The sequence below is a fragment of the Toxorhynchites rutilus genome, chromosome 2 (genome assembly GCF_029784135.1).
Source record: "Toxorhynchites rutilus septentrionalis strain SRP chromosome 2, ASM2978413v1, whole genome shotgun sequence".
Classification (NCBI taxonomy): domain Eukaryota; kingdom Metazoa; phylum Arthropoda; class Insecta; order Diptera; family Culicidae; genus Toxorhynchites; species Toxorhynchites rutilus.
The window spans coordinates 108,069,971-108,092,976 of NC_073745.1; the positions used below are offsets into that span (position 1 = coordinate 108,069,971).

Below are 23,006 nucleotides of genomic sequence, written 5' to 3' on the forward strand. Positions count from 1 at the left end.
GACACTACCCTTCAGATTTTTATTAAAAAACGTAAAGTCATACTCGTGCACCTAAAATATTTTAAAAACAAAAAAAAGTATTTGTTTTGTAAAGTTTTGCAGAAGTTTTGACATTTTATGTGAGGAAAACACTCAGCTTCCCAATCCACAGTAAAACCTGTTTTTGTGTGGTATTTTTTTTTGTGCGAATTTGTTTTTTGTGGGATTCTTTTTGTGCGGTTTTCTGTTCTTGTGCGAAAAAAGCATATTTGCGTCTCAATCGTCCACTTCTGAAATCATTCCCCTCCTCCCATCAAATACTCTAAGTTTTTCTAAGTTTTTGCATGACATGATATCTAACAGCATCACGTTTCGGCATGCAACTAAAAGCACAAAACAGCCACGCGCAACCGAAAAGGCAAACTGTCCCATCGAAAAGTAGGGAAACAAAAGAATATTGAACGGTGAACGGCATGGATTTGAGTTATTTTCTAGGGGGAAACTTTTTTTATGCGGTCCCTATCTACCGCACAAAAAAAGTTTTTTTTTCAAAATGTGTAACGAACACGGGTTTTTAAAGCTACTGTTGAAGTTTTGCACGATTTTTTTTATGCGGTCCCTATCGCCCGCACAAAAAAAAGTTTGCCTGTATGTATATAAAAATGGATTTCTGTCTGCCTGTCTGTCTGTCTGATTCTTAGGGACTCGGAAACTACTGAACCGATCGACATGAAAATTGGTAATTGGGGTCAGAGAAGTTTTTTGTGATAGTTCCTCCCCCCTCCCTAAAGGGGCTGCCATACTAATGAAACACAAATTTCTGCATTACTAGAGAATTAATCAAGCAAACAAAACCAAATATAGTATGTGTAAGTTTCAGGGTGCAATAAATGTTTCTATGGTGGTGAGACACTCATCCCCCCTCTCTAAGAGGGGGGACACCATACAAATGAAACACAAATTTCTGCATAACCCAAAAACTAATCAAGCAAATTGAACAAAATTTAGCATGTGGAGGTTTTGGGGCACCCGTGGTCGAGTGGTTAGCGTTTCACATTATCATGCCGGGTGTTCGGATTCGATTCCCGTTCTGGCCGGGGGATTTTTCGTCAAAGAAATTTCCTTCGATTTGCACTGTGGTCACGCGTATTCAAGAGCTTGCCCCTCGGAATACATTCAAGGCGTGTTATTTGGCTTAAGAAATCTCAACTAAGTATTAATAAATGACGCTAGTTAATGCATACGTTGAGACGGCAAAAGTTCCACAGGGAACGTTAAACGCCATTCAAGAAGGTTTTGGGGTGCAATAAATGTTTTTACGGTGGTTAGGTGGTTAGACATTCCATCCCCTCTCTAAGGGGGAGCTGTCATACAAATGAAACACAAATTTCTGCATAACTCGAGAACTGATAGAGCAAATGGAGTCAAATTTGGGATTTGAGTTTTTTTCGGTACGAGAAATGTTTCTATGATGGTATGACACCCCTTCCATCTCTGGAATGGAGAGGGGGTTCCATAAAAATAATACACATATTCCAACTAAACATGGCAATTGAAAATATTCGGAAAACTCTGAAGGAAAATGGGAAATTTCGAAAAATTCAATTCACATGCGCTCTGCAAATACATACTGACAAGCGTTGTTAGTCCATTTGATGTTTGCGGTAACGAAATTGATCTTCGTTCGAAAGTGGAAATGGATTTTAATGTGATAAAACGCACTCCTATATCGTCTTCTATCTATATAAATAAAAATGGGTCGCCGAATGTGTTGATAAGAGCAAAACTCGAGAAAGGATTGTCCGATTTAGGGCTGTGTACATTCTATCATATTTCAGTATCAAATATTTATTCCATGTATCGTAGAAACATGTTATTCGCAAGTGAATGAAAAATCTTGCACGAGAATTGTGTCTGAAAATAATCTGATATATATTGTCAAGGTTTGGTAGAAGTACAGAAATTTTATAGTAAAAAATAATTTTAAGAAGCTAGATTAGATTAGAAGCTCAATCAATAAGCAGTTCTGCGATTGGGCCCATGAACGTGCGCTTAGTAAGAAAACATGGATGTGATAACAGAAAATAAATTTTGGGCGGGACGAAGTTTGCCGGGTCAGCTAGTAATGATATAAACAAGGTGTCTTTTTGTTCTCGACACCTCTAAAAGCATAAAAAAAGAATTTATTTTTTATGTTTCGCCTAGAATTATGTCAATTGAAGGGCAATTCAGTATTAATCATAGATAGTTTACTTAAATACCTTTCCTCTACTGGTAAGAGGTTGGTATCCAAATATTGGTAAGATTGGCTATTAAGACTATAATTTTCGGCAAAAAAGCTGAATGAAGAAGACTAGCATATTCAATATTTTAGCACAACCAGACTTCTTTTTTCGGTAGTTAAATTTTTCATGAAATTGTTGCTATATACTTTGGGAAAAAAAGGAAAAAAAACATTGTAGTCTTCAGTATGTTTCAGAACCAGGTGGAATTTCCGCATCATTGAGAGAATTGAGATGTTTCGAAATTCACAAATCATACGCATTCAATCGATCGGATAGATTGGTTTTTCGCTAAGTTCTTCTTCTCTCTTAGTGTAGAACGAATCCCCCACTCGCGCAACCAGAATAGAATCTCAGTCGATCGGCGGAAAACCGCTTCCCCGGCCCGCTGTCCCTTATCCTTGCCGATACCTCTCCTCTTAACAACAACCAAAACATTTTGCAATGCAAACCTCCAATCTTCAAGTGCAGCCTAGGTAAAGCTACTAGTCCACAAAACTAGTTGCGGGATTGGCTTTTACTCTAACGGCGTTCTGCTCTTCGCCGCTTATCGTACACTGTGCGTCAAACATCTGCTAAGCGGCATAAACTAATAGACCAATAAAGGTGGTAAGCGAAATCGAACTCCTGTTCGGCTGACTGTAGCTACACTATCGTATACCACGCGGGGGGACCACAACATCGCGCACCTATTGCGGCCGCGACTTACGGAGCTCACGAAGCACACACGCCACTTGCGGCTGGGGAGCTTTTTCGCTCTTCAAGGACACCGCCGTCATCGCCGCTCGGCGCGACTCCGTGCTGTCGTACGCTCGGAACAAGGAGGGAGCATTTCTCGGTGGTGTCTGCTTCAAAAAACGTTTTCAGAGAGCATGAGATTTTTCCTTTCTATAAACACCTTACTCTTTCGCTCGGTCGCTAGAATGCTTGATCGCGCGGTACAGAAACCCTAGGACCGGATCTACCCCTCATGACTGTTGTTGTTGTTCTTGTGGGTCGAGGGGTTTGTTTAACGTCGTTGAAAATTATGTTTTCGGAAAATATAAGCGGCGGCGCTTATCTTCGAAATGTGCTAAACAGAGATAGAGAGGGTGATCTGGTGCGATCGTGGGCCGCATCAGGTGGGAGGCGGGGGGAGGAATGATCATATGCGCAGGCAACCGGAGAGGACTACCGCTGTTCTTGCTAGATTGGGAATATCAAATCCAAGGTTTGCAGAAGCATTTGGAGAAAAATCTTACCGTGCATACTAGAAAAGATTTAGTATTGCTGCTACGCTTGTCCAGTTCGGAGGAGTTTTGGCAAACCAGACGAGGATCGATATAAACGGCGCGTGAGTTCTAGAGATTTTTGGATGGTATCGTCGTGAATGAATGTTCTTGGATTTTATGCAACGACAAAAAAAAATACATGAAACAGGGAGTGTTGTGGAGGGGTATGGTGTGTTGACATGCTATCCTAGATTCTAGAGAGAACCGGTGACACAGGTTTTTTTTTTGCGCTGAAAAAGGAAAACGTTGTTCAAATACCAATTGCAAATACCTGCCCCCGATGGAAGTTTATTAAACCGTGGTGTAGTGAAGTGAAGCTGAGAATTGTGCACAGCGCGGTATATGAAAATGGTTACAATGGATGTAAGGGATAACTTCACTGATATTTCCTGGGCGTCCAACTATGTCATCCAGATGGCTTTGGATGAGTATCAAACAGAACGAAATTGGACACGGCTTATCTATCAGTATTGGGAGCTGGTCGAGGAAGTCTTTGGCGGTAAGTTCAGGTTACGTGTCATGTAAATGTTCATATGTCATACATTGAGCGCGACATTTATGACATTTGTAATGATGATAAATTCAACATTAATAAATTATAGGAACATAGTGGGAAGTCGAAATTTTAAAGTGATTTTTGAAATGCTGTAAGTTTGTGAAAAACCAACACATGAAGATGGGATAATATACCTCATTTTAATTTTTTTCAACTTTCGAGTTCTGGAATATTTTGATGTTTCTTTCAAAAATATACATATTTTTATCTTGGTGTATGCAGATGTAGTGGACAAAAATATTGGACATAATGGAGCAAAGGATAAAATGCAATGATAGTTTTCAAAAAAAAACGACATAATAAAAGTACACTAATTGCTTCACATAATTGTGAAGAACATTGATGCAACTGTTATGATAATGGATCCTCAGATGGAATAAACACACTTGTGATAGACACTTTCATAAAGTAACTGGTTTAATTTTGTTTGTGCTGAAGAAACCTTGAAGTAAAATTGTGTCTGATAATGATTCGGTTTGAGTGGAAATATCCATATCCACTTGTTTAAACTCTTCATAGGACAGGTAGACAATCTCAGAAAAAAACAGACTTTTTTATTTCACATTTGTAGCGTGGATGAAGAATTATCGAAGGTAATTTATTTGTAATTTCCATATTATCCCGAATATCCGTGTTTTACGTTCTGTTTGGGTGACGGTGGACAAGCGTTTACTGTAATGACTACCGGGTTCAAACCTTTCATCTGAACCCAACGTCATTCAAACACTTTTCTGCATCTTCAAGCACGACAGGGCAAATGCAGTCAGCTATGTATGAAATGATCACTACTTCTAATGTACGGTCTTGCGCAAAAATTGCATTTGAGGTTCAAAGTTTTGAAATTGAAATTGAATGAAGCCGATGGAAACGATAGAAAAATTTTATTATTAGTTGATTTTATTACATTATTACATTAGTTGATTTTATTACATCAACTTGAATTTCAAAATATAACTTTTCAGTTAGTGTCCATCTTTGCTACCCCAGGTGTCCGTCTTTCCCGACTCATTCTTAGTTTTTCAAAGATGCCGGACACATTCATTTTGCAAAATATTGGCCTTAAAAACAAATTGTGTTATAAAGACTCAGACTATCAATTTGTGGTGAGATAGCGATATTTTTTTTTTGAGAAATTCACGAAAAAAATCAGCTTTTATTTAAGGTTTCTGTTCTTTACTTTGATAAAACAACATACATTGTATTGATGAGCAAAAAAACATTCGATTGAGACTCTTACAAGAAAATAACACCTGAAAAAAGCAGCGCAGCGTATTCTGGTTTGTTTACTTTGGAAGATGAAAGGTTCTATCATTTATTTTTGCATTTTCAAATGTAAATGTTTGCAAGTATCGAATAGTTTAGCAAATATTGTTTAAAAATCTGTATTATTTTTTATCCGTAATAACCAGTCCGCAGTCCGTAGAATTTTGTCTCTGCAGGAGCTGGAGGAAATCATGAGTACGTGTAACGAGGATTCTAATGAAATTGCTGGTGTGAATGTTCTTCCGCCGGGACAGGTGGGCGATCTCAACGATGAAGTAAACCAAAATGATAATTCTATTCAACTGGATAATAACCTCCAAAGCCTCAATGCCATTGCTTTTTCGCAGTGTTTTTGTACATTGCAGGTTTTGGGTAATGTTCGATTCCTCGGGAAATGGATAATCGGAAGAAATTATTCTTAAGCATTGACATTTCTCCACGACCAACATTAAGAATTACAGCAATAGCTTTCGTTCGAAAGACAAGCCTGCCGATAATAAGTTAAAACTACATGAAATAAGAAATGTCACATCTCACCGAAGGTGGATTAATTGAGGTTTATACTTAGAAACTTTCATTCCCCTGTGCCGGAATGTAAAATTGATGCATTTATGAATGCCGCGTATTAGGTAATTGAAGTGACTTTTAGTTCACAGTATGTTTGTACTTGCAAAAAAAAGTTTCGGGGTTTCGGCCAATGTTCGATTTTTCAAACAGTCAATAAAAAGACATAAAATTCAGTAAGTATTAAGGATAATTAATAATTATCAATGCAAATTACAACAATAAATTTCTACTAAAATATAGATAATTATTCTAACGAATTGGTTCACGTAACACAACTTATACAGTATTTTATTAATTATGTTTATTAATAGAGATCAATGTTCAGACCTCCTCGACCTTCAATTTAGTTTTCATTTATGTCGACCCCTGGGAAACCGATATCGATCCCAAAGGGTCGATATGGACCACTTCGAGAAACACTGGTCTAGAGGCACGTTTTCACTAGAGAAACGCACGTCATTCGACAAGATCCTCCGTTCTCATGCTATCCCAACCAACACCGTGTTTCACGCTGTTTTGTGAGGAGTGCTTCCGCATGCTATGCATCACACGCACACATTGTCGCTGTTTTGTGCGTAGACAAAGGCAGTTTGATGAGTTTAAGAAATGTTGTAGTGGTGGAAAAATCGCTTGTGACACGGTCTGTGAGCTGCCGAAAAGACCGCCACGATAGCGTTCGCGATGACTACTCTGTGCAATGCATACGTCGACATACATACGGAAACAAATTGCAACATATGGCCAGCTTAACAGTTCGGCTGAAAAGGTCATAAGATTGACGTCTAGATGGCGCCTGTTGCAAAAATCTACTTGACTATCACAAAGCTTCATCCTTCAATGGATACGTGTCAAAATTTGACAGCAATCGGTGTATTGGTTCGTGAGTTACAGCATTGAGAGTGAAACAACTTCTGTTATTGTGGAAAAAAATGGAAAAATCCGAATTTCGTGTCGTGAATTGGGCTTCGAGTTGCTACCGTATCCACCGTATTCTCCAGATCTGCCCCCCAGCGACTATTTTCTGTTCGCAGACCTGAAGAGAATGCTCGCTGGCAAGAAATTTAAGACCGATGATGAAGTGATTACCGAAACTGAGGTCTATATTGAGGAAAAACCGAAAGAGTACTATAAATGGTATCGATAAGTTGCAACATCGCTATAATCGCTGTATCGTCCTCGAAGGCAATTATGTTGAATAATAAAATTGAATTTTGCAAAAAAAATAGTTTTACCTTATAAACTTTTCAGCCGAACTGTTATGTATTGTTCTCGCGAGGGCATTAAGAAATAATCAAACAACCATCTTCAACTGTTCATACAAAGCCACACAAACTATCGGACCTTTTCAGGGCCACCAAAGTTTTCTATCGAAGATTAGTTTATGAAATTTCGATGCATTCTGAAATAAATCTTGAAGTAATAATTTCGTAACCATACGTTAACAATGCGGTCGCGTTTTGGGCACCAGCTTGCTTATTTTTATAAGGGCGTATTTAAAATCGTTGGCCTTTTTCCGAAAAAGACTAACACAAAACTCATTAGGGTAAATGATCTTGGTTTGTCCGATTTGTGGCGTTTTTACGCAACTAGTAAATGCAAATCGATTTTTTTCATGAAAATCACATATAATCGATACGAGTTTGGGTTTGCTGAAAAGCCTCAAGGCTCTAGTTGCTAATACTACCATAAGGTGTTGAAATTATTCAAATTTTTATGTTTTTTAACGATTTTCCTCAAAGTGGAATTATGATCATGGTTTGACCATCTCTGATCATGGTTTGCCCGAAAAATGATCATGGTTTGTCCGGTTTTAGAAATCACCATTTTTGAATGAAAACCTTCAAGTAGATGTTGCATTTATCATTGCTAGAGTTCACTGTCATCATATTGATCCATTCATAATTCAGGCTTTCTTCAAAATATTGCTTTTTCTTGGGCATTTTAAAAGTGTTCTCCTCAACACACTCGACATAGAGAAACTTTTTTCTGCTTTGTGCGAAGGACACAATAAACAAACTGCAGCGCGCCAAGTGATTGCCATAGAAATCATGTGGACAAAACAACATTATTCAATTGGACAACTCATGATCCGAATTGAGTTCATCAAAATGCGTTAATTTAATGATTTAACTATGTAAATCTGATACAAATGGTGTGCAAGAATGATGTTTACAATATTTGTAAGTGTTATAATCCAGAAAAGGTCTGAATACCACATAATGTGCCACGTAATCATCTGCTGATCGATTGAAAGTTAGCTCGAATGAGGAGCGCATTGACGCCAATAGATGGTGTATTTTATAATCCTTTAAAACATGTGATTCCGTAAAAATATACTATAAAACTATTGTAAATCACGAAACAGACATTTTATTTATATGTTTTGAAACATTCGAATGCCTGATTCCACAAAGGTGTGCTGAATTAAAGCATTCAAAAAAGTGGACAAACCATGATCATATTTTCGACTGGACAAACCAAAATCATTTACCTTATTTGAAATTTAGTTTTCAACGAAGTTGAAAATGAACATTTATGGAAAAAATAACATGTTATATACACTGTTAATAAACATCACCAAATATTAAATCAAATATTAAAAACATTTATATTAATATGTTTGTGTTAGCTCTGATTACTATTTCGTAGAGTACCGGTATAGTGGTTCTCAGATTTTCGTGAAAAGTAGTAGTGTTGTTCCTTATCGCGAAATATTAGACCAGTATTTTTTAAATTATTTCATTAGAGCGCCTATTTCCATTTTAAGATGGTTCAAAAATCAATTTTTGACGTAGAACTACGTCGTTCATTAAGGGTGCCAAATCAGAAAAAATGTCACGTTTCTATGGAATAAAGTTAACGTTAATAACTATGTTTGCCGCGAACGGATATAGACGAATCGGAAATTCCCTAAGGTTTGTTTTTATGCTATATATTACAATCCCCTGATGTGTAAACAGTTTAAATTGATGAAAACAAGAAGCATTTCCACTTTGCCATGCATTTGTTCTGCTCATTTGTGAGCTTCCCTACCCATGCCGTCAATAACGAGCAACTTATCGACGATCAACGAAAGGGAATGAATTACAGTCACCGTGAACAAAGAAAAGAAGTAACGAAGGGGAATATTTGCCTGGAGCAAAAATATTGGATCTCGCTGACGCAAACTTTCAGTTCTAGATACGAAGCAATGAATATCGGTTATTCTTCCTTGTTTTGCGTCATCACATGTCTTCGTTTCGGATTGAGCTGTGGACGCGATCAAATGTCTCTAGCATTGCAATCATTACATCAAATTGACGTCATTCCATTAGGGTAGGGTACTGAACTACACAATTATGTGGGGAATCATCAAACTAGGCTATCATCGGCTCACCAAGAAAATAATTGTACAGGAATTTCGTGTGTCATTTGGTTTCACATGACAGTAGCAAAACTATCGCCACCAAGGATGACAGCTATGCTAATCGAGACCGGAAATTTATAGAATATTAATAGAAAGAGTTTCAGTTGAGAAGAGCGCAAAGCGAAGATAAGTGTGTGTGTAACATAATATCCGAAGTTATTAACAAGTGATTTGAACAAAATAACAGCGTAGTTCTACGTCAACAAAATGGTCGTGTCCTGACCTACATATCAAATTAAAGACAATTAACTGACTAATCGTTATTGGAAAAATATTGCACTTGCAAAAAATTTGAAATAAATTAAATGTTATTCTACATTTTACATTTTTGTTATATTGTTCCACAATTTTTCGCCATCTTTCACACAGCTTAAAAATCCTATCTCTCTAATTTTCATGCTGGCCATAGAGTTAAAGTTTTTGCCACTGAGAGAATTTTGCAGGGATCTTTTGACGTTTATATTTCTTCCAAAAAACTACAGCAATGTATTGAAGTAGATTTTAACAGATAGTTTTATTTTTGATAATGAAAAAAGTATAAAAATCAGGATCATTTCTGAAAAATCAGGAAGGTTGCCATCTCTGCCCATTACTTACAAAAAAAAAAACAAGTAGAAAACAGAAGAGTTTCGTTTTTGGTTCTTTCATAACTTCAAAAATGTATAAAATTATAACACCAGTGGAAATAGTTATAATAGTTATAATAGAAATAGTTTCGCAGAGTAAGTTATAAAATTGCACTGATAGACCCATGACTCATTAACTTAGTCGGTTATCCAAATGATTTCATTCCAGTTAATCCTAGATAATTCATTTTTTCAACTGATAAGGAAGAACAATGAACTCATCGATAAACTTCCGATACAGTGAGAGGTATAATCATAATGTATCACAGTGTATTCAACAACTGACTCTGGCTCTTCGTGACTGCAGTTCGACTTACAAAAGCAAGCAAATTTGTTAAACCAGACAAAACATTGCCGAACATAGGCAGAGGGCACACAAAAGTTGAAAGTCACCGTCGACATAACATGAAGCCGAAGAAAAACAGTTGGACAAAGATCAGCGTCTCGCGATTTATGCTCACAACGGCGGGGAAACAAAAACACCTTGACAGTGGAAAACAGTTTTGGCCAAGTAGAACTCGATGCACTCCGTGTTCGTGTTTAGGCGAAAGAATGCCGCCACTGTGTCCTACCGAGATCGTAACGGTCGGCAAAACAACGTGTCCGCCACCCTTTCACGCGCTACGGACACAAATGCACACATATCAAATGTTTTGACCGTCTCTTCCACCGTTTAGGCAGCCGCGTGAATTATTCGACGAGTGACGATTTTATAACACTTATAGTTAATTGCAAGCGATCCGTTTGGGCAGAAAACGGCATCTAGGTTGCTTGTCAACCACTTCAAGTGGCCTTGAGACAGATCCAACAAAACTACGATAGGCCGCATCAATTGGAAACTGGAACTCTAGTACAGCAGCAGTCATCAACCTTATAAGTTACAAGTCGATTCATTCTACTGCATATTAGGCTTTCTGGCTGTCGATTCGATCCGATTCGTATGCGGCTAAATCATAACGAATTCTCTCCATCAATAACCTTCTTTATTGACTTGACTATAACCAACAACAAAGCAAAGATAACGATAAATTCGTCCATCCTTGCACAAAAAATAAAGGCCACGGGAGTGAACTTATGCCAAAGTCTTGTACATTTCCCGATTCATCGAATCGTTCTGGGCCAGACTTGCGCAATTGCGCAGTCCACAAACAAAAACAGCAATTATATGTGGAATTAAGAACCACCACTTCACCTTCGAGTGATTCTTTTCTCGAAACACCCGGTTCCACCTCCCTGTTGGACGCCGGTGGATTGTTTTTCAAGAGACAAAAAAAGATTAAAAATGAAAATAATCATCCAGCAGACCTTCCCTTCTTTCTCTAGGTTAAAGGGGGACCGACCTTCCGTGGCGACGAAAAAAATTGTGATCACTGCCTGTGGGTGAAAGGGATTGCTACTACTGCGCTATAATTGACCTCCGCAGATGAGTTAACGTTTGCTTCCCTGTTTCCCAACCATCCCAACCGGCTAGCCTGTGTAGCATCTCACCCGTTGGGGAAGGATTCCATTTCGACGGCGTGCAGTGCAATGCACTGACCGAGGGATCCCAGGATCCCTCATGACGACTTTGAGCTGAATTTTTGCACACAGGTAAACAATGCAATGTGGTTATGATTAATGTCTCTGTGGGCATTCCCCCTATTATTTTGAATGTTTTTGCTGGATGATGTATTGTTTCGCGAGCCATGAATGGGGAGAGCAGGTTGGAAGCAGGTCATGAATGAAGGATATCAAGAACGATTGTCTTGCAAAGCATGTGGTCCGGCTCAAATCGATTGTTTGTGTTCCTGAGATTATCACAGCACAATGTGGCAAAATATTAAATATTGAAGGGAAGGGAAGATATTCGAGGGTTGTGTAATGAATTGCTTTGGACCAACGACCTGAGATATCACGTCCAATATCCAATTGTATCACGATTAATTCTGATCAAAAGAAATAGTCATTCCCTGCGTACATTATTTCAATTCTCATTCAATTCCACTTAATTCGTCAGTGGAGTTTGAAGCGAATTCAAGATGTTCAAGATTGGAATATTCGATATAGATGGAAATGATTGATGATGGAAATTCGACACAAAAATACAAGAAAAATACCATCGGAAAAAAAATTAAAAATCTCGCGTCCACGTCGGAGTGCTTCAAATATGCTTATTCCGGTTAGACCGTTTTTTTCAATTTTTTTAGGGTGCCCATTTCCATTTTGGGGTGGTCCGAAAAATTCTTTTTTTCCACTTTTTCCAAAAATTGACTTTTTTCAAAAATTCATGACATTTAAACCGCTGAACCGATTTATATTTAAAGCCAATGAGCAATGAGCCTTTCATAAAAAAGTTTTGAACTTGCAAAAAAAGGGTTTTATTTTCGTTATTATTTATTGTAGTCGTTTTTTATTGTTTTCACGTAAAAAACCTCAGCTTTCCAGAAAAAAAAAATTAAAAAATATAGCGCCCTCTAGTCCAAGGCCATGAAAACAATAAAAAACTACAATCAATAATTACGAAAATAATTTTTTTGCGGGTCAATATTTTTTAATAAAAGACTATGAATTTTTATTAATTTTTGAAAAAAGTCATCTTTGGGAAAAAGTGGAAAAAAATGATTTTTCTATCCAGCCTAAAATGAAAATGGGCACCGTAATAAAAAAAATTAAAAAATGGGTTTAAAGCTTTGGGATAAAGAACAAAAATACCACTTTTGACGAATATCTGAGAACCTCTATATCGGTTTGGCATGGAATGGCTGTTTTTCTATAATATTCAATGAAAATAATATGAATATGAAAATGTTGATACATCTCAAAAACAAACTATATATGTATCTCTGTATCTTGATATGTTGTATCTCAGCATTCCGAAAATTAAATTAAGACCTAGTTTCCTTTGGTCTCGATACCTCTAGAACGGCTATTATTTTCAAAGCAGTTTAGAATTTTTTGAAAGGAGCTTCTCAGAAAGTTGATTGAAAAATGTTTCATTTGGCGTTAAAAGAATTAGTTTTCAATTAGTATTTCCTTCGAAAGCATCATAAAAATGGGGAGAAAATATCTCAAAAACGGAAAAATATCTTTTTGAATTCTCTCGATGTTCTGTAAAAAGTCTCAGTTTTTAAAAGTGATATAAACATCTAGAGTCTCTTCGGTTCGAATATCGCGAGAAAATAATTGTTAATAATGAACAGTTGATTGTTTTTCAAAGAACGCTAAGTGAATCAAGTTCAAATGGAAAGGTATTTTTTTTATCCCATTTTATTTATAAGGCTCATTAGCATTTAGCTGTAACAGAGCCGGGTTTAATCGTGTACATGTACATATGTTTATGTTTCTATGAATTGTGAATTACATAGTAGTTAGTAGTAGCCATTTAGGCGCTAAGTTTTCTGTTCCATTACATTATGGTAAATTACACAGTAGTAGCCATTTAGGCGTAAGGGTATTCTTTCTGTTCATCCATTGTTCAGCAGACCGGACAGCGGAGACAGTTGATATTGATCATTGTTGAGTTATTTATAGAACAGCAGCCCGATATTTCTTGCAGAGCAGAGCAGTTGTATGGATGAATCGATCTTTGTTCCACCGTGGATCGATTTCCATCGCTGATGATGGTTGCGTGGACGTAGTTATTCTATAACAACACAAAGATGGTCAATTGAGGGCCCTGAGTTTGAACTCACGATCGATCGCTTGGTAAGCGAACGCGTAACCAAGTGGCTACGAAGACCCCCAAATGGCAAGGTATAGTATACACTTTTTTACGAAATAAGCTATTGAATAATAATAAAATGGCAAGCATTATCTAAACGCGCTAAATTTGACGTTCTGATGGGTCAAATATGTATTCTTAAAATTGTACCGATCAGAACGAGCAACTAAAATAGCAACGAAACACAGTGATGGTAAAAAATAACATTCAACGATCAATAAATAAGTATATCCCTCTAGTCGGATGTTTTTAAATCACCCACAGCAGGCGATGCTCTTTTATCCTTCATATGTACACAGAGAGAATACTTGGAACGGTGAGCTACCAAAATCTCAAAAAAGCATTATGAAAGAGGAATCCCCACTGTATGCACTCTCGAAGCATTACTTCTACTACTCAAGGCTACTCGTGAGTGCAAGCCACAAACGATTAATCCCATCCCATAGAGCGGATGATGAGTTCTTGATCGGAAAGTGTAACAAGAGACGATCAACTGAAATCTTTCGACACTCGTCGAGGGATTTTTAATTCTCTATTGCACTGTCCGCAGTGAGTGGCTGACTCAGTCTCGTGTCGATTTTATTTTGCTGTCGTCTCCCGCCCGATAAACAGCAGACGGGAAATGGATGCAATTGATTAATTTTATTACCAGCAGATTTGGGCGAATCTCATCCCGCCCAAAATCGTTTTTTAGATTCCAATAATTCTGAACATTCACATTTCTCTTCAAATATTTTTTCTAATAATAATTCAATTAGTGATTTCACGAAACATTTCTCGAATTCAATGGAATTTAATATCCTTTTTTATTTTGTAGACTAGCGGCCCAATTCTATGTTTTAATAAGTTTACCGCAAAGTCATTGGAATAGCTTTGCTGTTGCACTCAAACAGACTCTCGCAACAACGCAGACGCACACACTCTCTCACACAAAAAACGCATCGCAGCTGCTCACTGCTCACTCTCTCACTATGTTTGTGTTTACGTATAGAATACGAACATTTACGACCGTTTACGACTGTTCACGACGACCGCGCTTTATTTTTTAGCGATTTTATTTATAGTAAGATAAAACGGATCACATATTTGATTAATTCAATTCTGTGTGGTTACGTTTTTCGTTGCAAATAAATGTAATGAATTAGTATGGACATATGTTATTCATATATCGTGGACTTCCGACATATGTGGCAGTAGATTTTCTGAACGACCAATGTTTTTTTTTCATATCCCTTCAAACTTGTTGCATCTCCTGAGTGTACATACTGCTTTGTCCGCTGATTTGTTTGGTTGAATCTATTTAATTTCAGGTATCAATCTCCATATTGTCGAATAAATACTATTGGAACAATCGGTATCGCAGAAAATGCTTATCAACATCCTACCTAATCATCAAACGGTATGCGAAGCATTTAAGTGAACTGACGGCATTGGAATATATGCTTTGTGAGGACCACACAATTATTATCAGAGCGGATAAACGTCCGACTGGAAGTCATGAACATCAATTTAATGTTCCCAAGATAAATTCATCCTTTGAAGGTCGTTAACCTTCCTAAACATGATCAGATGGAATATATTCCAATGTCTTCTGGAATAACCGAACCAACACCTTATGATCGTGATGTTGTTTTTGCCATTGTTCTGATGTTTCATAACACGACACTCTATTAATTATTCGCCGAAAATGGATAAAAAAATATCCTTGAGGTTAGCCTACGGTTTTAGTAGCAGTGCAATATGGTGAGCCAGTCTCAGGATAAGAAAACATTTTAAAGTAAAGCTTTTGAATGAATCAGTTGTAAAACAAAACGTCAAAAAATTTCTCAGCTTTGTGATAGCAGATAATCATTACCTATTTGAGTTGTATGAGTATTCCCCCCACAAATTGTGGATAGTCTATCTGCATACAAATTATGTAGAGTTCCACAATCCTAAAATGTTATGAGTAAATTTTTACGTGCTTACACAAAAAACACATGTTGACATATTTGCGCTAATTTATGTTTTTGATTAATTCAAGGTAATTAAGGTCTTTTCTAGCCACAAGTTTACTCGGGCCCGAAAGGAGTGTTCTGTATTTGGGCTGGCGGAAAAATATATCTCACAAGACCACGTGTTCGATATCGTAATAGCCTTGGCCAATAACGCATTTACATTAACTCATAAAATTAGTGATTTGAGGGGGATTACTGTTTGTAGTCTCTTGTAGATGAATTTGAACACCATCTGAGAAATATCATGAAAATGTCATAGAGATACTCATTCCCATGGAGCAAATTCTTGTTAGGAGTTGTAAACAGAACGAGGAAGGAAAGTAACTCAATTATTCGGACTAGTTTCAGTCTAGCAATGCTTTGGTCAACTCAGAGTTACCAAAAGAAAATCATTGATGGGAGAGGATTAATAGTTAGTCGCAGTTTGCACAGATTACGATCTGTGCAGTTTGCGATTAACCGTAAATCTCATCATGCTCTCTTGTTTTCCATCCTTGACGAAACATAGCTTGAAAATATCCATATTATTTCGAAAATAATAGTAGCTAGCCATCGTGCATAATTCTATCCAATTGAATAACAGAAGAGGAAGCAGCACTATAAATATTGACTTGAAGCTGCAGCAAATCATTCACAATTCATCACTCAACCGGACAGTGGCTTTCCAAATGATCGTTCTCAACACCGGCGATTAGTTTCAGTTTTCCTAATTGGCCTTTTCAAATGCAACTGGACAGTAAAAGTTGGATGCAACACTGCTACTACCGGCAAACCATTAGTTTATAATTTGCTATCGCACTGGACGGACATACAAAATTGTTTGCTTTGGAATGCATTCTCAGAATATGCACAAAGTTGATTGCGCAGTGCAGAGCTCGCACTGACGCACAGAAGTAGAATGAAAAATGGGTGGGTTATATCTATGATATAACCGCAAGATTGAAGTGGGACTACCGTTGTCTTAGTAAGCGTTTGTATTGACATATTTGCTAACATATTTGCTTTGTAAGTAAAAAGATTGAACAGTTGCCATGTAAGATCAATTCATGCATTGTAATGGATCTGTATAGATTATAAGTGCAATTTTTGTGCATTGTTTCATCCGTGGTAGCGTAATAAAAGCATACACAGTTGCAATCTTAACTTGACAATCAATGAAAAATTCTTATATACCTTAAAAAAAGTTTCAGTGGTTCTCTCCGGTATTTTGATTGCTCACAACGAGAGCTTTCGAACACAGATAAAATGGAAATGGGCTCCACAGTATCAGTTCGTTGTAAAAGTTTTTACCCATCTGTGTGTTGGTGGTTCTGTACGAACGAAAGCATGATGAGTGCGTGCGAAGCGGTCACCGAGTGGTGGCAGCTAAACAACCCACGCATGATGAAACATCTCTTGTGTGTGAAAAGCATTAGGGTGGTAATGAATATACATGGCGTCAGGCACTTGCGAGGCGATTGGTCATTAAGGGTAAAAAATCTTTTGAAACAACCTTATATAGGGTAACACGGGATGAGTTGGACATACGGGGTGCTTCGGACCACCCCTTTATCTCGAAAAGTACGGCTCAACATGGATTTTTGATAATGTCATCTTCCTTTATTGTTGAACCGTATGTAACTAACGTAAAAAAAACTTTGGTAAAATTCGACAGATGGAAAGAACGGTAGCATGAACACAGCAAGCACATTGATTGCCAAAAAATGTGAGTTTTCCGATCGTGGTTTTGAGATTTTTCCCGCTGATTAAACAAACTTATCGTGTATTGTGCAGTAAAGTTCTGTTCGCCTACAGAAGAAGAACAATTTGATGCAGCAAAACTGTAAGTTTGATAACCTTAAATGAAATTAATTGCATTTTAATGTTTGCATGTTATGTGAGGTGACATGGACACGTCTTTACAACATGGCCTGATTCACAATTTTTTCTTGTGTATCGTTCGTTGCTTGGTGTTTTAGTGGTGTGGCTTGCAAGGCCTGCGACCAACCCCACTATCTCGTTGGAGGACCACCGTGATACTGCTGCTTAACGTCCCGAGTGCCACCAGGACTGGGCAGACGCTGATAGCGACGTCAATTCGCTTAGAGGAGCTGTTTCCGGGTTTTTGTGACTTTTCTTAGGGACTGGCAATGCCCAATGCTCATCCCACCACACCCTAGACAGTTCCCCTTTAACAGTGCAAGCCAGAAAAACGATCTATGACGATAGAATTTCTGACCCGAACGGGAATCGAACCCGAAGCCCCCATCTTTACAAGCGCAACGCTTACCACTAGGCCATGGGGACCACTGGGGACACTGGTGCATGTGTATTTTTAAAGATGCCACTCGAAACACAACAAAGATGGGTTATTTGATATAGGTATTTAACCTTAGAACCTAAGATTCAATTTCCAACAGACCGGACAAAACTCAAGCGGTCACGCATCGAGTTCTTTCACCGCACTACTGAGTGTCCTAGCGCCCTATGACATGCCGACGGATTGAAGAAAAACAAGTTTTTTTACAAGTGTCAACGAGAAATAAAAAATGAAAAACAGTAACAAAAAAAAAAGTAAAATAAGAAAATAAGGGAGACGAAAAGGAAAGCAAAAAGAAGGAATATCCCCATGAAAATGGAATTTGAGTAAACATATCCGACACATTAATGTTATTAAAAACAAAAAAAATATTTAAAACTATTATGTCATATCTAACGTCGAGGAAAAACAATTAAAAAATCAGAAAACAGAAAACAAGAAAAAAAAACAGGAAGTGGGTTATATCTATGGTATAACCGCAAGGGTGACGTAGGACTATCGTTGAGTTAGAGATCATTTGTTTGAAGTTGAATCTGAATTCATTCTGAATGAATGAATATTTGGGGGACTTCGAAAACGAGAGCGTTACGTTGGAGGCACAAGGTTTTATGCATCCAATATTGGATACGGAAATATCCTACTGATGGGGAAGAATAATCTTCAGAAGCTATACTGTTAATTGCGATTGATTGAAAAATCACAAAACCAAATGTATTTGGTCACAGTGTTACATGGATAGAAAATATTAAAATAAACTCTTTCACATGAACGTAATTTTAAATTCCCAGAGGAACTGGCAGATTATTTTCAGTAACGATTAGATATTTCCACATTTTCCTCGATACTGGAAGCCCACCAGTGGTTAATGCTAACTCGATAACCACCTGTTAATAGCACTTGATTGAAACATATTTGGTCACAATGTTACATGGATAGAAAACATTCAAATAAACTCTTTCACATGAATGTATTTTAAATTCCCAGAGGAACTGGCAGATTATTTTCCGGATCTTTCTCGATGCTGAATGGCATCCAAACTAGAGGGGAATGAACTCTCTGAGCTCGAAACTTTCGGCGACTGAGCAGTAATCGATTGCGTGCGCATACAATATTGGAAACGGAAATATCCTACTGATGGGGAAGAATAATCTTCAGAAGCTATCCTGTTAATTGCGATTGATTGAAAAATCACAAAACCAAATGTATTTGGTCACAGTGTTACATGGATAGAAAATATTAAAATAAACTCTTTCACATGAATGTAATTTTAAATTCCCAGAGGAACTGGCAGATTATTTTCAGTAACGATTAGATATTTCCACATTTTCCTCGATACTGGAGGCCCACCAGTGGTTAATGCTAACTCATAACCACCTGTTAATAGCACTTGATTGTAACATATTTGGTCACAGTGTTACATGGATAGAAAACACTCAAATAAACTCTTTCACATGAATGTATTTTTAAATTCCCAGAGGAACTGGCAGATTATTTTCCGGATCTTTCTCGATGCTGAATGGCATCCAAACGGAAAGAATTCCGCGCGTGTATGTGTGTGTGTGTAGCGGCTGCTTCGAGATCTTCCCGGGGAACCGTTTGTGGTATCACTCTCCTCCTGATGGATTCCCTTCTGGCCTAGGGTGCACAAACAGGCTCTTGGTGACACTGTTCATCCGCGCTTTCATGATAAACGAAGAGCTTCACCACAACAGCGACAACATGCTCCAATCGCTGTTCAATTTGAACTGAGTGGATTTCCGAGCGGCGCTCGCTTATATACCGATTGGTGATTTCAATAGCCTGTTTTGAGAACAATTTTAAGGCTATTGAAACGAGTTTTTGGATCAGAAAGTAACAAGTATAGAACGCGTAGACATTTTATCTTTCGAATGAAGTATTTATCATACCATTTCGTTCAGTTGTTTAGGAGCTTTTAACACTCAAAATCTCGGTGTCCGGCGTAACGCTTTCGTTTTCGGAACATTGATTTTACACCCCGGTATAGAAATGAAAGACGTAGTCCTACGTCAAAAATGGAATTTTAAAAAAAAAGCCCCACATATTGATTAACATTTTTAATTATGGTTCATCGATTCTCATTCATTTACATTTCACCCTTAAATGCTATGGAGGTTTGTACACACCATTAGTTGGATACATACAAGCTACCAACCTTGTTCAATAACATTCTCATTTCATCCAAACAAAAATAAAATTTTTGTGTTAACGTCACTCAAACACCTCGTGTCATGTCCTACGGTTTGACATCACCTTCTTGCATTGAACCGTGATGACATATCCGGGATTGAACTTTATTGTCAATCATATTTACAAAATTACGCGAATCGATCTCGAGTGCGCTCGAGAACAGCAATCGAGGAGCACTGTTTGGGGAACTGGTTTTCAACTCTCCAGCGGTCCCGCGTTTAACCGTTTAGGGGAATCGAAATAGTTAGAGAGCAATACATCTAGGAAGTGCCGCAAGCAGAAGATGTACATAGTTATCTGAAGACGGGGTGTTAATAATAATTTTGGAATAACCGAAAAACGATTAATCATGGCGCCCCTTCTCGTCACTTGAAGTTTGCTCATTGGTTCAGTACCCAGACAATGTAAAAAAACGCTCAACGCATGCGCGATCATGATGATGCGTACGAAACGTTGCCCCTCATGTGCTACGTTACGATTGCGACAATGACCTACGAATCGAACCGGATGATTGAAGTGAGATTCTAATAACCATTTCTGTTTTCTTATAGACCCTCGAGCCCGGAATCTTCCTTTTATGAATAATCCACTGCCCACAATTGGAATGGTTGTGACATACCTTGCCTGGGTCCTGGTGATTGGACCGACCTATATGCGGGATAGGAAACCCCTGCAGCTCACCAACACGCTGTTCTACTATAATCTATTCCAGGTGCTTCTAAGTGCCTACATGTTCTATGAGGTATTGCTTTGAATGGATCATTCCGGGGCGTGTATCAAAGGTCAACTACCGAATGATTTCTTGTTTTGCATTTTCCAGCATTTGATGGCCGGTTGGGCGAGGGGGTATAGTCTAACTTGTGAACCTGTGGATTATTCCGATAATGCCCTCTCGAGAAGAGTAAGATCTCCTCGGAAGAAATGGATCGATGATTGAAAATAATTTTCTGCCACATTTCAGATGTTCAATTTGTGTTACCTCTACTATTTGTCGAAGCTGACAGAGTTTGCGGATACGGTGTTCTTCGTTCTACGGAAGAAAAAGTCACAAGTTTCGTGGCTCCATCTGTATCATCATTCGTTAACACCAATTGAAACCTGGATTCTCACAAAGTTCCTGGCTGGTAACATACAAAATATACATTTATGGAAGATCGTTCCGAGCCTAAACACATTTGCTTTTATTTCCAACAGGAGGAAATACCACCCTACCGAATATCATCAACAATTTTGTACACACGCTGATGTACTTTTATTATCTGCTCTCATCGATGGGCCCTCGCTACCAAAAGTACCTCTGGTGGAAAAAATATATGACCGAGATCCAAATAGTTCGTTCAATTGTAATGTACACCAGTTTCATTAGCGTATTAACACTTTCTTTTTCCTTTCCCAGGCTCAATTCATCATTTGCATCGGCCACGCTATCAACGCCCTGATGACGGATTGCATCTATCCGAAATTCATCACATCGCTGCTGCTTTGCAATGCCGGCATATTTTTTGTGCTATTTATGAACTTCTATATAAAAAACTATAAAAAATCGGCTGCGCAACCGACGAAAAGTGGCGAAGGCGAAGATGAGGCTATGGTGTTAGAAAATAATAACTGTCTGAAGTTGGAGGGTACCATCGAGCGGTGGGAGGGTATTTCCGAGAAAATCCAGTGACCCGGACAGTTGGTTCAGTGAACCGTGTAAAAGTCGGAGATAGAAGATGAATGATTTCAAGGTGTCGCGACCTGCGACATAATCCTGTATATAGCAGATTTCAAACAGATCCACCTAACATAACCTCCATTGTAACATTTTTATCTAGATAAGTACCTGGTATACGAATAGCTACTTTAAGAAAATATTATAACGATATGACAAAGACTGTATCTACTTTCGAGACAAATTACTTGCTCAATTAAATTCGTGTATTTGCCACCATTCTTATAACCACCAAAATATCACTCTCCCCTAGGTTGGTAATCTTCGTGAAGAAAATCGATTTTTCCCGAACAACGTACATTGCAAAGTCATGCAGTGCTCGGTCTCCCCCCAATGGCGGTGATTCAGTTTGTGATGAGGACATCCGCACGCCAGCTGACGTGTGGCCTTGGAACAGGCGAATTGCTTTTCGTTAGCATAATTGTGGACTTTTGTGCTGGCGGCAGTCGAGTCGATGGGTTTCGTTTTTGGAGTGGAGCGAAAATTTGTGATGAGTCAACAATTCAGGAGAAGTACTGACGGCGTCATGATTTGACGATGAGATCTTATAGCTATAACATTTCGCGCGTATCACACACCGGAGGTCATCGTAGTTCAAGTGTTTTATGGTTGGGGCATATCTAACGTCACCTCATGAATGTTTTCCAGTTACATTTTTTTTATTAGAATATAACACGCCGCTTGGTCGTCTACCAGTTTAATAACATTCAGTTCAACTCATATCCCGCATGAAGTATAGTGATGAATAATGCTTTCCACGGGTCAAAAGAATCGTAAAAAGGAATCCCACGAGGTCACAATAATACGTTCTTTAAATGATCTCAATAACTTCTTCGTTCTCGGGACATTGGAGGAATTCTGCCATCTGAAGGTAGTATTTTACTTGCGTCGTTTATATGAGTACTTGCTTCTGATTTATATGCGAAATAACACGCCATGACAGTATTCTGGCAAGTTCGAGAATACGCTCGTATCAATACAAATTCTCCTCCTCTACTCTACTTCTTCTACACGTTGATTTTTTTTCTTCCTCTACTTCCTCGCCTATTTTAATTACTACTATTTACTACTATTTACTTCTATGTTGTCCACTTCTTCTGCTTCCTCTACTTTTTTACTCCTATTTTGTCTCATCTTC

At 38.0% G+C, this 23,006-nt stretch overlaps 2 protein-coding genes across 7 annotated transcripts in view; one reads left to right on the forward strand and one right to left on the reverse strand.

The window, feature by feature from the left end:
* LOC129764463 (lissencephaly-1 homolog) overlaps positions 1 to 23,006 on the reverse strand; it is a 136,940-nt gene that overhangs the window by 20,162 nt on the left and 93,772 nt on the right. The window lies entirely within an intron of this gene.
* LOC129764464 (elongation of very long chain fatty acids protein 7-like) lies at positions 3,550 to 22,057 on the forward strand. Its single transcript, XM_055763561.1, has 6 exons — positions 3,550 to 4,031; positions 20,706 to 20,896; positions 20,975 to 21,055; positions 21,116 to 21,278; positions 21,349 to 21,485; positions 21,551 to 22,057. The coding sequence occupies exons 1-6, from the start codon at positions 3,875 to 3,877 to the stop codon at positions 21,821 to 21,823; spliced, it is 1,002 nt and encodes a 333-aa protein (XP_055619536.1). The 5' UTR covers positions 3,550 to 3,874; the 3' UTR covers positions 21,824 to 22,057.